Consider the following 17,287-nt stretch of genomic DNA (forward strand, 5'->3'; position numbering starts at 1 on the left):
GATCTTTCAGCTCATGAAACATCGCAGCAACACTTTACATGTTGCGTTTTATTTCTTTTGTTCAGCGAAGTTTCTCCCTTGAATAAAGGTGGAATATACTGTATGTGTGTTCGAAAGTGCTTGTGTGTAGGCCTATGCTTCCACGTGGCTCCCTCACTACATATGGGCAATTCCATGTTAATGGAATTGTGCTGAAACTCATATTTTTCACTTAAAAGTAAATTTCCAAATGTAACAAACCATACAAATCAATGCACGGACTGCTTTTAACAATGTACACTGAACATTTGACAAAAACACATTTTTACTGAAGATGCAAAGTTTGGTAACAGAGTTTCGGTTAAATGTACCTCAGTGTTATTTAACTAGGCAAGTTAGTTAAGAACAAATTCTTATTTACAATGACGGCCTACCCCGGCCAAATCCTCACCTAACCCGGATGACGCTTGGCCAATTGTGCGCCGCCGTATGTGACTCCCGATCGAACCAGGGTCTGTAGTGACTCCTCTAGCACTGCATATATTTTTTTTTAATGCCGTGTTTGACATGATTACCAACAGACTGACCAGCTCAAATAGACAGAAGCTTTCTATATGGCAGACCAATCCGAACTCCTCTCACAGCATGTCCAGCCCATTCATTATCTCAGCCAATCATGGCTAGTGGGAAGGTTGCTGTCTCTTTCTGTGGTTTAACCAACAAGGCTCGTAATTTTACAATTTGTATTCATATTTACAGATGGCGCACAAGTTTGTTATTAAGGCACTTGAAAGTTCACATATTCCAGAAGGCATTTCTGCCCAAAAATGCATTTTGATAATAAACAAAAAAATGACTCTCCTGTGGCTCTTTTTACATGCTCCTTTGAACTTCATATGTTGGTGCTCATGGGTAATTTTACATGGAAATGACCGCATGTCTCTGTGTTTTCTCTATGTGACTGTATGAGCCATCTGGTGAGGTAATCAGGACTTTCTTGTCCTAGCATGCATTGCGGCAGCCAGGGCAGGCAGGCACCCTGCTCTGTCGGCAGGCTTTCTCTCTGTGGGGATGGCTAGTGTAAAAATAGCTCACCGACTGTGAACACCAGAGTGGCACGACATTCACTGTTAGCTTCTCACTCTGAGGTCTGGTCACATAGTGGTGATGGTGGAGTCTTTGGATGTGTCCCAAATGGCACCTGATTCCCTATATGGGGCACTGCTTTATGACCCTGGTCAACACTAGTGTACTATACATGGAAAAGGGGTCCATTTGAGATGCAGGCTCTGTTTCCATTATGAATCATTCTCACACAGATGGTGGTGAGCCGAGACACACATACACACACACACAGTGAGTATAGTCATATTCACGATGGTTGGTTGGTTGCTTGTGTCTTGGATAGTTTCTATACTGCTAACAAAAATGTAATAGTAAGTGTTGTCTTTGACACTTATTTGCTTCCACCTCTTTATGAAGTGTCTAGTCTACACACTGAATTATCCTCAGGACATACTGTACACACCAAACGGTGTCTGTGGAAGGGCCGAAAAATAGCCAAACATTCCAGCCACCCCTTCCATAGACTGTTTTCTCTCTGCTTCTGTCCGGCTGGCGGCAGCGGAGTATTAGGTCTCGGTACAACAGGCTCCGAGACAGCCCCCCCTCCTCCCCCCAAGCAATTGCACTTTTAAGCAGATAGACAATAGCTGTCTACCCCCACCAAGGACCATATGCTTCTGACTGACTAAATGTAAACTGTCTCAACTCATACACATGAACACTCTTGCGCGCACACACACACACACACACACACACACAAAGTCACATACACACACACACTTACCACCATGCCCACACCCACCACTTATGTTGCTGCTATATTGTTATTATAATTATTATTATTACGGAAAGAAGCTAAGCACATGCAAAATCCTAGAGGAAAACCTGGTTTAGTCTGCTTTCCATCAGACGCTGGGAGATTAATGAACCTGACACTGACCCTGTATATAGCTTACATCAACCTGTCATTTTTGTGGGACTTGTTTGTTTTTTTAATACTATTTTGATATAGAATGCTGCACTGTTTTGAAGGGCTTGCAAGTTAAGCATTTCACTGTTATTTTACATGTGACAAATACAACTTCAAACTTAACTCATTCACAGACAGATGGTGAGATCATGAGACATGCAAAGTAAGAGAGCAGAGTCACAAACAGGGTGATTGGTAGACTAGTCTTCTCAGTTGTTTCTATGCTGCTAACAGAAATGGGGGAAAAAGACAGTATATTTTAGTCTGTGTGGTGCTTCTTACAATGTTTGTTCCTCATTCACTGATGGTGATAGAGCAGAGTCACAAGTACTTTTCATAGTCTTTACTGCTAACGGAAATGAAACACATACAGTTCATCAAATAACATTTTAATTTGTCACATACACTTGTTTAGCAGATGTTATTGCGGGTGTAGCGAAATGCTTGTGCTTCTAGCTCCAACAGTAATATCTAACAATAGACACCATCTAAAGGAATGGAATTAAGAATGTATACATATTTGGACGAGCAATGTCAGAGCGGCATAGACTAAGATACCGTAGAATATGATAGAATACAGTATATACATATGAGATGAGTAATGCAAAATATGAAAACATTATTAAAGTGACCAGTATGTAGCCTGTGAAAGAGAAGCAGGAAGTGAAGTAACCTTGAGAAGAACCAGGAAAAGGAATCGGTCAATGGCCCTCTGTGATTACATCAAACAAATGGTGTTCTATTGTCATCTGAAATAAAACTATGGCTTTTGCTATTCTCAGCTCGAGTCAGAGAGACAGCGTGGTGTTGTATGTTGCGTCCGAACGTGTGTGAAAAAGTTCTCATCTGTGTCATTCACTTGAAGTGTTTATTTGTGCGTGCAGGTGTCCATGTGTGTGTGTGTGTGAATATAGGTCCTTCACAGGTACAAATGACACATTGAGGACAGGCTGACTGGGGTGGGTGTGAAACAATGTGACATAGAACAGTGTCACACTGAGAGGGAGTGTGTGTCAATAGGAGTCCATCCACTTAACTCCGTCCATGTGGCTCACAGTTAATTTCCATCCCCAGTGCCGTAGTCTGGGGATTCTGGGTAATGAAGTCCTCCGAGTTGTAGTCCAGTTGTCAGTTTGTATTCTGGGTTAATATGTAGTCCTTTGAGTTATGTGGCAGCTGGCACTGCCTGGCACAGTCTCTGATCATCATCGCAGGTATTCTAGTCCCTACAGAGTTACTGTGAGTGTGAACATGTGATTTTAGAGGTTTTATAAAAAGACACTAATTATAATCTGAGAAGCTCTCATTAACTGTAATGTCATTAGCTCTTTCTCACTCAGAGTAAAAAAAATCCCATAGATGTGACTGGCTTTGGGAAATGGCACAGTTAGCTAGCTTTTTATACCGTAGCTTCATAGATGGTATCAAATGTAGGAAATAATGTTTCTAATTGACCTCAGTGACTTTCTCCCCACTTTAGTTTTAGCTGATGTTGTTCTCATTTCCCAGCAGTAACTCATTTGCATTTTCTTCACATATTCAATCATTAATTTCCACAAGAAAAATACATCTGCAGCTGCTGCCTTTTATCACTGCACACAATGACTCTTCTCTCTCTGACACGACACGCATGGATACCCATCGTCCATAAAGACACAAACAAACATACATGTTGTCAAACGCTATAGCTATCTTACCCGCTCAATCTTGCCACGGAAAGTGTGTTATTGAAGCCTGTCTGTTAAGAGTTGTGTAAGGAGCTATTGATTACAGTCGACTGAATATCATCCACTCCAACCGTGTGACGTGAGGACAGTGGCTTTGCTGATCTAAAGATGGTCAGTGGCCACAGTTTTTCTTAATGACTAATAAAGTGTAAGAGGAACTAGCGTGTGACATCTCCTCCCTCCCTAGCGTGTGATAAAAATGAACACTGTAGCTTGTGTTTAGCATGCATTAGCAGTCATTTATTTAACCCTTAATAAGCCCTGTTTTCACATCTTAATTTAAACTCTCTCCATGCAAATGAACAGAAGTTGACTTTGCCGACTGTGGTTGTACTGTATCATGACATTTAGAGCCATATAAAATGCAAACTATAGCCATACCTACTGCAAGGCCTGCACACTTGGATACATTTTTCACTGTGGTACAGTGCTGGGTACTGTGGTACAGGGATACATGGTAATAATACAAAACTCTTGAACAAGTTCCAATTAACTAAGTTCTAGTAAAACATCCTCTGGAAAAGATACTTGATTTTGACACTCTGCTGATCATCTCTGTCTTTCTCTTTCTGCAGGCTAAAAGCTCTGGTGTCTACGGGAGGCAAAAATGTGCAGGCAGCCTGTGATTGGTGGGTATTGAACACACACACACACACACACCCTTACTTACTTCTTCCTGACTTAATAGTGAAGGCCTGGTTAGAGGTGGTAATCATTCAAGCGGATCACATTTAAGGACATCCGTCCATAGACTGTATGAGGACATCGCTGTAACTCTGTTACTGCAAACCCTGTTGCTAGCTGCTGGTGATGGAACAAACATGCACCACTCACTCACCCCACACTCTTTTTATTATTGCACAGTGCCGCTTTATTAAATGGAAAAAATGTTTTTTGTTGTTATATGAACGAATATACTGTAGAGTAATGAAATATACTGTAGTGTCAAGTGAAAGGCTATTTTGACAGACACTTCGTTATAAAGACATGACTCATGTTGTTGGTTGAGGGTGTAGCCCACATCCAGTTCCCTAGGCTCATATTTCAAAGGCATCTTTGTGTATGAATGCTGATCTAGGATCAGGCCCCCCACGCTCATCCATATAGTCATATTCGTTGTGACGTGAAAGGCAAGACTGATCTTAAATCAGTGCTTCCGCTCTGAGACTTATTGAATTTGCCCTGTGTACTGACCCTCCCGCCATCCCTCCTCGCCTCCCCCTCTCCTTCTCCTCACCTACCCTTATCCTCGCCCAAGGTTGTTCTCTCATGTGGACGACCCATTTCTGGACGACCCTCTCCCCAGGGAGTATGTGTTGTACCTGCGCCCCAGCGGCCCCCTGCTCCACCAGCTCAGCACTTTCTGGCAGCAGTCACGGGTCACCTGCGGCAAGAACAAGGCCCACAACATCTTCCCTCACATCACCCTCTGCCAGTTCTTCATGGTGAGTACTGCCCTGACCAATGGGGGACCCTTGTATGTCTGTTTCAGGACAAACCGTGAGACTGTCGTCAGTACTGGCAGTGACTGCACGTCTTGGCTGGGATTCTTTGACCTGGATTCTTGGCATTGTTTTACTGTGTAATGTGCATGTATACGCTGCTAGCTGGGTTTTGACTCAGCTGTCGTTGCTCTGTGCAACGATCTATCTGTGCAATCTCTGTGTTATGCAGCACTGTGTACAGTTGCGTCTCTGTCTGTACTATACTGTACATGTAACTAACTCAGTCACCCTCTCTCTCCAGTGTGCGGACGGTAAGGTGGAGGCACTGAGTGAGGCCCTACAGGCTACAGTGGGGTCATGGAGGGGTCGTTTCCCTAACCCTCTCCCCCTGGAGCTCTACACCTCCTCCAACTTCATAGGCCTCTTTGTGGAGGAGCAGGTGGCAGAAGTGCTCAAGGACTTTGCCGCTGACTTTGCTACGGAGGCGGCTACTAAAGCAGGTATATTGGACAATACATTTAAATGATACTATCCGAGAAGCAGGTGTTTGGAGGATATACAACGGGTTACCAACATAGTCAAATAATGAAAATGGTATTTTGATTAATTTATTCACACTGTTTCATCCTTCCACAAGTTCCGACACACATCTAGGGTTGCTACCCAAGCCGGCTGGTCGTTAGTTCTATCGTTTCGGTTGCCAGACACGACCCAATCGTTCAGTCTTTTTGTTCTGTATCTATGGACGCGACCCAATCGATCGTTCTAAATGCTCCATTACCATGCTGGCAACATTCTTATCCTTTGCTTGCTAGCTAGCCAACTACAGCTAAGTTACAGTCACGTCAAACAGTGCAACCAGAAAAACAACATAGTAGCTGCATTTGCATTTGTTTAAGCTGTTTTCTAGTGGTATTTATTTGGCTACATCCATATCAATGGCCTAATGATGCGAGATTTCACCTGCCATAGACAATGTGCTCAGGACACTGTTGTTCGAGAGCTAGCCAACAACACAGCTAAAACAATCACTTCAAACTTAAGCTGGAAAGACTGCAAATTTAGCTGCACTTAATTTCCTTTGACCTGTTTTCTATAGATAGTTATTTTGTATACAGTACCAGTCAAAAGTTTGGACACACCTACTCATTCAAGGGTTTTTCTTTATTTTTACTATTTTCTACATTGAGAATAATAGTGAAGACATCAAAAACTATGAAATAACGCATATGGAATCATGTGGTAATCCAAAAAGTGTTAAACAAATCAATATTTTAGATTCTTCAAAGTAGCCACCCTTTGGCTTGATTGCAGCTTTGCACACACTTGGCATTAGCCAGTTTCATCTGGAATGCTTTTCCAACAGTATTGAAGGAGTTCCCACATGTGCTGAGCACTTGTTGGCTGCTTTTCCTTCACTCTGCGGTCTAACTCATCCCAAACCATCACAATCGGGTTGAGGTCAGGTGATTGTGGAGGCCAGGTCATCTGATGCAGCACTGCATCACTCTCCTTCTTGGTCAAATAGCCCTTACAGAGCCTGGAGGTGTGTTGGGTCATTGTCCTGTTGAAAAACAAATGGATAGTCCCACTAAGCGCAAACCCGATGGGATGGCGTATCGCTGCAGAATGCTGTGGTAGCCATGCTGGTTAAGTGTGCCTTGAATTCTAAATAAATCACAGACTGTGTCACCAGCAAAGCAACATCACACATCCTCCTCCATGCTTCACGGTGGGAATCACACATGCGGAGATCATCCGTTTACCTACTGTCTCACGAAGACACGACGGTTGGAACCAAAATCTTAAATTTGGACTCCTCAATCAAATGTATTTATAAAGCCCTTCTTACATCAGCTGATGTCACAAAGTTCTGTACAGAAACACAGCCTAAAACCCCAAACATCAAGCAATGCAGGTGTAGAAGCACGGTGGCTAGGAAAAACTCCCTAGAAAGGCCAGAACCTAGGAAGAAACCCAGAGAGGAACCAGGCTATGAGGTGTGGCCAGTCCTCTTCTGGCTGTGCCGGGTGGCGATTATAACAGAACATGGCCAAGATGTTCAAATGTTCATAGATGACCAGCAGGGTCAAATAATAATCACAGTGGTTGTAGAGGGTGCAACAAGTCAGCACCTCAGGAGTAAATGTCAGTTGGCTTTTCATAGCCGATCATTCAGAGTATCTCTACCGCAGGTAGAGCAGCAGGTCTAGGACAGGTAGCACGTCCGGTGAACAGGTCAGGGTTCCATAGCCGCAGGCAGAACAGTTGAAACTGGAGCAGCAGCGCGACCAGGTGGACAAGGGACAGCAAGGAGTCATCAGGCCTGGAGCCTTAGGACCATGCCTCGGGACTACATGTCCTCCGAGAGAGAGAGAAAAAAAAAGAAGAGAATTAGAGAGAGCATACTTAAATTCACACAGGACACCGGATAAGACAGGAGAAGTACTCCAGATATAACAGACTGACACACAAACTATTGCAGCATGAATACTGGAGGCTGAGACAGGAGGGGTCGGGGGAGACTGTGGCCCCATCCGACGATACCCCCAGAGAGGGCCAAACACGCAGGATATAACCCCACCCACCCACACAGGATATATCCAACCGCCAACTTACCATCCTGAGACAAGGCTGAGTATAGCCCACAAAGATCTCCCACGGCACGGGGGGGGGGGTGCCAACCCGGACAGGAAGATCACGTCAGTGACTCAACCCACTCAAGTGACGCACCCCTCCTAGGGATGGCATGGAAGAGCACCTGTAAGCCAGTGACTCAGATGAGTCCTTTGAATTTCCACCAGTCTAATATCCATTGATCGTGTTTCTTGGCCCAATCAAGTCTCTTTTTATTATTGGTGTCCTTTAGTAGTGGTTTCTTTGCAGCAATTCGACCATGAATGCCTGATTCATGCAGACTCCTCTGAACAGTTGTTGTTGAGATGTCTGTTAATTGAACTCTGAAGCATTTATTTGGGCTGCAATCTGAGGTGCAGTTAATTGCTCATTTCTGAGGCTGGTAACTCATTTCTGAGGTTGGAACTTATCCTCTGCAGCAGAGGTTACTCTGGGTCTTCCTTTTCTGTGGCGGTCCCCATGAGAGCCTCATATCGCTTGATGGTTTTTGCAACTGCACTTGAAGTTCTTGAAATGTTCCGCATTGACTGACCTTCATGTCTTAAAGTAATGATGGACTGTTGTTTCTCTTTGCTTATTTGAGCTGTTCTCGCCATAATATGGACTTGGTCTTTTACCAAATAGGGATATTTTCTGTATACCAGCCCTACCTTGTCACAACAGAACTGATTGGCTCAAGGAAGAAGGAAATAAATTCTACAAATTAACTTTTGACAAAGCACACCTGTTAATTTAAATGCATAAAATATATTTTGATTTGTTGAACACTTTTTAGGTTACTACATGATTACATATGTGTTCTTTCATAGTTCTGTCTTCACTATTATTGTATAATATAGAAAATAATCAAAATAAAGAAAAACCCTTGAATGAGTAGGTGTATCCAAACTTTCGACTGGTACTGTATATCCATAAAAATTATGCTGATTCATGATTTTGACTGGCTGATAAAAGCTGCCTGCATGTCTCTTGTCCCGACTCCCGACCCGTTCATTATTATGGGACAGCTGGAGATCGAATTTGAATATTGAAACAATGTTGCAAATATCAGACAGACCGCAAGGTTTATTCAAATCTCCACTGTTGAAAACAAAATGTTAGTCTAAAAGAAATGGGAGATAAATGGGAGATGTCTCGATGCTTTTTATAGTGGAGATCAAGTTTTTAAATTGCCCTGGCTGAGCAAATGAGACAGTGGATTGCGCAGTCAGATGGAACAGAGTAAATAGCCATTTTAACGCCATAGATGTTGGTAACTTGTGCAATAGACACCAGCTGGAATGCTGTTTTAACCAATCAGCATTCAGGATTAGATCCACCCATTGTTAAAATAGCAATCAACATATTAAGAATGAAAGCAATAACGTTTCATGCTTCGTACATTCATCCCTCTTTTGTAGCCACTGCAGTCATACAGACGGGTGGGAACTGTGTTCCTCTGCCTCAGTGTGTACGATAGACTGAATGAATGTATTCTCCACTCTGCGCTCCTACCAGAGGCTGAAGTGGAGAATACATTCATTCAGTCCATCGTAAACATGTATTGTTCTGGATTACAATAAATGGGCAATAACCGCATTATAGCAGTAATAATGCATGGAATACTTCTGTGTGTCTCTGTACAGTGTTGTGGTGCAATGAATGAGAAAGAAATGGACAATGCCAGCAATAATAGTGCCTGTAACGTAGTGTGTGTCTGTTCCTCTGTGCTCACATGTCTGTGCTCACACGCCTCTGTCTCTGTTGTGTTTTATAACGAATGAAAAAGAAAAATGGCAAATGAGAGCATTGCAGCAACAGTGTCTTTAATGCTCCTCCTTTGTGCTCAGATGTTTCTGTCTCTCTCCAATTATCAAACTTTCAAAAATAAATTACCATATAGCTGTAAATATATAAATGGTGTCTATAATGCTCCTGTTTCTCTCCCTCCGTAACTCAGATGTGCACGTGGAGCCCCATAAGAAGCAGCTCCATGTGACCCTGGCCTACCACTTCCAGACCAATCACCTGGCTGCCTTGGAGAAGCTGGCCAAGGGAGTGGACGTGTCGCTGGGCTGCGATTGGCTGGCCGTGCTCTTCTCCCGGGACATCCGATTTGCCAATCACGAGGTACACCAGCCCCCCCAATCTGCCTTACTCATCTCTCTTTTTTGTCTTTATTACTGATCTCCTGTTTTCCTTTTTATATATCTCTCTTACTTTAGTCTAGCTGTATTGTTTCACTGTATTGTCGTATTGTTTTACTGTAAAGTGTATTTTTAAATGCAATTTAGATTTGACCCCTGCTCTCTGATTGGTGACCTGTTTGAAACCTGACCTCTAATCCCCCCCCAGACGCTGCGTGTGATGTACCCATACGTGCCCCAGAATGAGGACGAGCTAGAGCTGGCGCCTGGCGACTTTATCTTCATGACCCCCGTGGAACAGGGTAGTGCCAGCGAGGGCTGGGTCTATGGCACCTCTCTGGGCACTGGGCTACCTGGACTGCTGCCTGAGAACTATGTCAGGCGGGCAGATGAGTGTGACACCTGGGTCTTCCATGGGTAAGTAGAGGAAGGCTTCATACTCAATGGGTAGAGATTTGCTATGGCTGTGATTCTGTAAATAAGTGAGTTTTTAATGCAGTAGAGTTGTCCCCTTTCCTATCTGCTTGCTGTTTTGCTGCTCCAAAACGTAGCGATTTTAAAAGAGCGTTGTTACTTTTGATATGGTTTAGGTTCAAGTTAATTTCCTGATTCTGTATATCTGTTCCCCAGATCTCACTCTTTCAGCAACCCAGCATCCCCGTCCAACACTGGGGGTGCAGTGGGCGGCCTGTTATTTGATGGACAGCTGGACGGAAGTTTTCTTGACGACCCTGGAGATCCATCCAGCCTCACTGTCCTCTGTCCACCTGTCCAGGTAGTCGTGTTACACTGAATGATTTGCCACAAAATTTAACACATTTTTGATATATCTATATATATTATTTTTTTCACAATACATTTTTTTACTAAAGGCTGTACAACCTTTCTTATTCTACTTGGAATAAGAATTCAAATGTTTATGCACAGACATGATTGAATAATAGTACTTAATAATGGCTATTAACAGTATGTATGAACGGTGTGTAATGAAACTGTGTTCTCCAGATGCTGAGGCCCACTCAGTCATGTCTTCCCAAGAGGAGTCTGTTTGTGTGTCGCCATGGTGAGAGGATGGATGTAGTGTTTGGGAAACACTGGATCACTCAGTGCTTTGATGCTAAAGGTCAGTAGGAGATCGGATATAGGGGGAAAAGTATTGGATTGAATAGTACATATGCTTTACTGTAGTACTAATGTACATACTGTATTATGATAATCAGTCTACCTCCTATTTTACGTTCATAACTCTAGGCCGATATGTTCGCTCCAACCTCAACATGCCGTCTAGTTTGCCAACGAGAAGTGGAGGCTTCCGAGACTACGACAAAGACTGTCCAATCACAGTATTCGGCTCCACTCAGGCCCGCCTTGTGGGTGAAGCCCTGTTGGAGAGCCAAGCGGTGATAGATTTTGTCTACTGTTCTCCCTCGCTGCGCTGTGTCCAGACTGCCCACAACATCCTCAGAGGTATGTCCTGATCAATATCATCACCATCCACCACAATCATCAGCCTGATGAACAAAGAATTTCCTCCTCGGATTACAATAAACTATTCTATTGTATTCCATTCCGTTTTATTCTATTCCATTCTACTTGATTCTATTCTATTCCACAGGCCTGCAGCAGGAGGGGAAGACTAAGATCCGTATAGAGCCTGGTCTGTTTGAGTGGACCAAGTGGGTGTCTGGCACCTCTCTCCCAGCCTGGATTCCTCCCACTGACATGGCTGCTGCTAGCCTGAGTGTGGACACAACCTACAGGTACAGTACACCTAGTTTGAATACAGTACCTCAGAACTTACATACATACACACACACACCTGAAATACTTTATTTGAATCCACAAATAACATGGCATCATAAAGGATTCAAACATTTCAAAGGTTGTTGATGCAAGGACACTTAAGGAAACACAGAGTGCCTTCTCCACACAGCTAGGCTCCCCATAACGGCTGATTCAGAGCAGTTCCTAACCAGTTTTTTTGCTTTACTCTTACGCAGGCCTGCAATCTAAAGGCCATGTAAAATAGTACATCATATACAGTGAGGGGGGAAAAGTATTTGATCCCCTGCTGATTTTTCATGTTTGCCCACTGACAAAGAAATGATCAGTCTGAGATTGACAGTTCTTTTGTGTTTCTTCCATTTCTGAATAATCACACCAACTGTTGTCACCTTCTCACCAAGCTGCTTGGCGATGGTCTTGTAGCCGATTCCAGCCTTGTGTAGGTCTACAATCTTGTCCCTGACATCCTTGGAGAGCTCTTTGGTCTTGGCCATGGTGGAGAGTTTGGAATCTGATCGATTGCTTCTGTGGACAGGTGTCGTTTATACAGGTAACAAACTGAGATTAGGAGCACTCCCTTTAAGAGTGTGCTCCTAATCTCACCTTGTTACCTGTATAAAAGACACCTGGGAGCCAGAAATCTTTCTGATTAAGAGGGGGTCAAATACTTATTTCCCTCATTAAAATGCAAATCAATTTCTAACATTTTTGACATGCGTTTTTTTCTGGATTTTTGTTGTTGTTATTCTGTCTCTCACTGTTCAAATAAACCTACCATTACAATTATAGACTGATCATTTCTTTGTCAGTGGGAAAATGTAGAAAATCAGCAGGGGATCAAATACTTTTTTCCCTCACTGTAACAACCCTTCACCACCACATATCCACAACCCCCAAAAAATGTAATACTACCATACACACAATGTGTGCGTATGCATGTGTCTACCTTTGTGTGTGTTTTCACCTGCTTATTATATCTGATTCTACTGCTTGCATCAGTTTCCTGATGTGGAATAGAGTTCCATGTAGTCATGGCTCTATGTAGTACCCTGCGCCATCCATATTCGGTTCTGGACTTGGGGACTGTGAAGAGACCTCTGGTGGCATGTCTTGTGTGGTATGCGTGGGTGTCCGAGCTGTATGCTAGAATTTTAAACAGACAGCTCGGAACATTCAGCTTGTCAATCTCTTACAAAAACAAAACACTTTGAGCCAAGAGAGATTGACATGCACGTCATTAATGTTAGCTCTCCATGTACTTTTACGGGCCAGCAGTGCCGCCATGTTCTGAGCCAACTGCAATTTTCCCAAGTCCCCCTTTGTGGCACCTGACCACAGTACTGAACAGTAGTCCAGGTACAACAAAACCAGGGCCTGTAGGACCTGCCTTGTTGATGGTGTTGTTAAGAAGGCAGAGTAGTGCTTCATTATGGACAGACTTCTCCCCATCATAGCTTCTGTTGTATCAATATGTTTTGACCATTTTACAACCCAGGGTTACACCAAGCACCTCAACTTGCTCAATTTCCACATTATTCATTACGAGATGTTGAGATACAGGGTTTAGTGAATTATTTGTCCCAAATACAATGCCTTTAGTTTTGGAAATATTTAGGACTAACTAATTTCTTGCTACCCATTCTGAAACTAACTGCAGCTCTTTGGTAAGTGTTGCAGTCAGGTGAAAATACATTGTAAACAGAAAATAGCCAGCAATAAAAATGTTATACAGTGTCATTATAAGGATTTTCAATTTAGCAAATGCTTTTATCCAAAGTGACATAGTCATGCTTGCATACATTTTACGTACGATGGTCCCGGGAATCTAACCCACTATCCTGGCGTTGCAAGCGTCATGCTCTACTAACTGAGCTTACAGAGGACAGGGCTCAGTGTAACTAACAAATTCTTCTCTCCTTCTCCTCCAGACCTCATATTCCCATCAGCAAGCTTGGCGTGTCAGAGTCCTATGACGCCTACATCAGCCGGAGCTTCCAGGTCACCAGGGAGATTCTGACAGAGTGCAAAAACCTGGGTAAGATGGACCAAAGCAGACTAGACAGTCACTGTGAAGTAACACTATGCTACATATTCAGAGTGTTCCAGAGGATGGGCCTGAGCAAGGCTCTGTGCAGAATCCCTGATCTACAAATCATCCTGCATCCTAAACAACTACTCATGATGTGGTCAAGATTAGCAAATCTGTGCAACTAATCGCTCGGGATGATCCCCTCGAAAGTTCTGATTGACTCCTAAACTCTTGAGTTGCTCAATGGAGGCTGGTAACTTCAAAAATGGAGGAGTATAAGAGAACCACGGTATAGTCACAGACCACACGAAGAAGACGGTGTGTTTCAAAAATGATTTTAACCTAATACATGTAATGAAGACATTTATAATGAAATATTATGGGAATGAGAGGGCCACTTACAGTATTGGGAAAGGAGTGAATGTGGGTATGAGGGTGTGTTCAAAGGCTTCAGTGCAGTACAAAATAGCTAAGAATGAGTTAGTCCAAGCAAGGATTAAAATCACATTGATGTGTAATAATGTGATTGTGTTTGTGAATGTGATTGACTCTACATACAGTAATGAGAGAAAATTGACAGGCCTACTCACAATGCTTGGACAGGAAACAGTCAGTGCATCCATGAGACATGGCTTCAGTTCATGTCAGAAGAGAGTTGACACTGGTAGCGGAGTGGTCATCCCCTCTTAATCAGGGAACAGGAGGGGACCAGGCTGTGAATACAAATAGCCAATACATTCCATTACATAAGCGCCATCCTAGGTTTGGGCAACAAGTGACGATGCTTTACTTGCTGAGCATATGGAAGTTTCTACTGTCTTTCTCTTTGATGCCGAAATCAATTCAGAATGATTTGATAGCTTCCATCCATTTAAGAGGTTGACGGCGCATTTTGTCACATGGCAAATGGATGGAACCACAGACATCAGCTGTCGCTCGCAGTTGTTAGTTATAGTCGGGTATGTGGATGATCAGGGCTTTATTCAGGAACATTTCTTGGGGTACTTTTGTGTCAAATGAGCCGCAGTTTGGACACCTCAGAATGAACAAAATCAGAGTTTAACTTCATGGAGAAACTTGTTGCACAAACCTATGATGGCGCTTTTGTAATGTAATTGTATTGGCTATTTGTATTCACAGCTAACAACTGCGAGCGACAGCTGATTTGCCATGTGCCAATATGCTCTGCGTCAACCTTTCTTTTAATCTCACTTTTAATGGATTATGCGATGGAAGCTATCAAATCATTCTGAATTGATTTTGTCTCAAAGAAGAAGACAGTAGAAACTTCCATATGATCCAACATGTCAGTTCATACTGCAAAAGCTTTGATTGGTTGGAGGACGTGCGCCGAAAGTCATCATGATTACCATGTAGGTCTATGGAAGGGGTTGAGGAGCACGAGCCTCCTAGGTTTTGTATTGAAATAAATTTAGCCAGAGGAGGATGGAAAATAGCTGTCGTCCGGCTACACCATGGTGCTACCCTAGAGGGTGCTGTTGAGACTATAGACCTTCATTGCAAAACAGTGTGTTTTAATCAGGTACTTGGTGAAGTGAATATAATTGTATCTATTTCTGAAATTCACTGATTAGGATGGTCCTCCCCTCCCTCTTCTGAGAAGCCTCCACTGGTCCATGTACTTTAAGTGATGGTATTTGTGAGTTAGCATGTATAAGTAGATATGTACTGTAAGTAAGTCATGTTATGTGTGGTAGGTAGCCTAGCAGTTAAGAGTGTTGGACCAATAACTGAAAGGTTTGAATCCGCGAGCCGACTAGGAGAAAAACCTGTTGATGTGCCCTTGAGCAAGGCACTTAACCCAAATTGCTCTTGTACGTCGCTCTGGATAAGAATGTCTGCTAAATGACAAAAAATGTAAATGTATGTAACCTCTGGTCTCACACAGGAAACACTGTGCTGATCGTGGCCCATGCTTCCTCCCTGGAGGCATGTACTCGCCAGATGCAGGGCCTCAGCCCACAGAACGCCAAGGACTTTGTACAAGTGGTCAGGAAGGTCAGCATGCTTTCTTTAGGACATCTCTTGATCTGCTATCTCTTACTTTCTTTTGCTCTCTCCCTTCTAATGTATCTCGTTTTCTCCCTCTTTATCCCTTTCTCTCTGCCTCCTTTCTCTCTCTGCCTCTGCCCCCCCCCACCCCCCCGCACACTTCTCTAATGACACCAGTTTGTCCCTCAATACGCATCCATCTCTCCTTCTCTCCCTGTATAGATTCCTTACCTAGGTTTCTGTGCGGCTGAGGAGATGGGGGAGACAGGGGTATGGCAGCTGGTGGACCCGCCCATCCTTCCATTAACCCACGGGCCCAATCACAGCTTCAATTGGAGGGAGACGCTACAGCAGGACTGAGGAATTCCTGCCCCGTCCCCACCTCCCAGCAGCCGAGAGAGACACTGCTGAGCTAAGACGGATGCAGCCAACGCAAAGCAAACATTTCCTCTGCTATCTAACTAGCGCGGTAAACACACACACACACACACCGCTATCAAAACCAGACCAAAAATGCCCCGCCTTCCATCGCATATGCTGTGTAAACACACTCATTGAATGAGTCTATATACACTGAGGGTACAAAACATTAGGAATGCCTTCCTAATATTGAGTTGAACAGCCTCAATTCCTTGGGGCGTGGATATTGAAAGCGTTCCACAGGGATGCTGCCCATGTTGATTCCTATGCTTCCCACAGTTTTCAAGTTGGCTGGATGTTCTTTGGCTGGTGGACCAATTGTTGATACACACGGCAAACTATTGAGCATGAAAAATCCAGCAGCGTTGCAGTTCTTTACACACTCAAACCGGTGCGCCTGGCACTTGCTACCATACCTCGTTCAAAGGCACTTCAATATTTTGTCTTGCCCATTCACCCTCTGAATGGCACACATACATAATCCATGTCTCAAGGCTTAAAAATCCTTCTTTAACAGGTGTCATCAATAAAGGATCATAGCTTTCACCTGGATTCACCTGGTCAAGTTTGTCATGGAAAATGGAAAGAGCAGGTGTTCCTAATATGTTGTACAATCAGTGTATATTGCAGCATTGAGATATATAAACACTACCGTTCTAAAGTTTGGGGTCACTTAGAAATGTAGGTGTTTTTGAAAGAAAAGCACATTTTTTTCCCACATTAAAATAACATCAGATTGATCAGAAATACAGTGTGGACCTTGTTAATGTTGTAAATGACTATTGTAGCTGGAAACGGCAGATTTCTTTAATGGAATATCTACATAGGCATACAGAGGCCCATTATCAGCAACCATCACTCCTGTGTTCCAATGGCACGTTGTGTTAGCTAATCCAAGTTTAGCATTTTAAAAGGCTAATTGATCATTAGAAAACCCTTTTGCAATTATGTTAGCACAGCTGAACACTGTTCTGATTAAAGAAGCAATAAAACTGGCCGCCTTTTGACTAGATGAGTATCTGGAGCATCAGTATTTGTGGGTTTGATTACAGGCTCAAAATGGCCTGAAACAAATAACTTTCTTCTGAAAC

General features: G+C 43.3%; 1 protein-coding gene across 1 annotated transcript in view; it reads left to right on the plus strand.

The window, feature by feature from the left end:
• LOC112229000 (ubiquitin-associated and SH3 domain-containing protein B) overlaps positions 1-16,666 on the plus strand; it is a 60,589-nt gene extending 43,923 nt beyond the window's left edge. Inside the window, exons 2-13 of the mRNA XM_024394850.2 lie at positions 4,317-4,370; positions 5,000-5,186; positions 5,488-5,686; positions 9,763-9,932; positions 10,158-10,366; positions 10,580-10,724; positions 10,955-11,072; positions 11,201-11,416; positions 11,565-11,709; positions 13,663-13,769; positions 15,673-15,782; positions 15,999-16,666. Of these exons, the coding sequence (XP_024250618.1) occupies positions 4,317-4,370; positions 5,000-5,186; positions 5,488-5,686; positions 9,763-9,932; positions 10,158-10,366; positions 10,580-10,724; positions 10,955-11,072; positions 11,201-11,416; positions 11,565-11,709; positions 13,663-13,769; positions 15,673-15,782; positions 15,999-16,136 (1,798 nt within the window). The 3' untranslated portion in view covers positions 16,137-16,666. The remainder of the gene's footprint in view (positions 1-4,316; positions 4,371-4,999; positions 5,187-5,487; positions 5,687-9,762; positions 9,933-10,157; positions 10,367-10,579; positions 10,725-10,954; positions 11,073-11,200; positions 11,417-11,564; positions 11,710-13,662; positions 13,770-15,672; positions 15,783-15,998) is intronic.
• The last annotated feature ends 621 nt before the right edge of the window (positions 16,667-17,287 follow it).

This window comes from Oncorhynchus tshawytscha, linkage group LG30 (assembly GCF_018296145.1).
Source record: "Oncorhynchus tshawytscha isolate Ot180627B linkage group LG30, Otsh_v2.0, whole genome shotgun sequence".
NCBI lineage: Eukaryota > Metazoa > Chordata > Actinopteri > Salmoniformes > Salmonidae > Oncorhynchus > Oncorhynchus tshawytscha.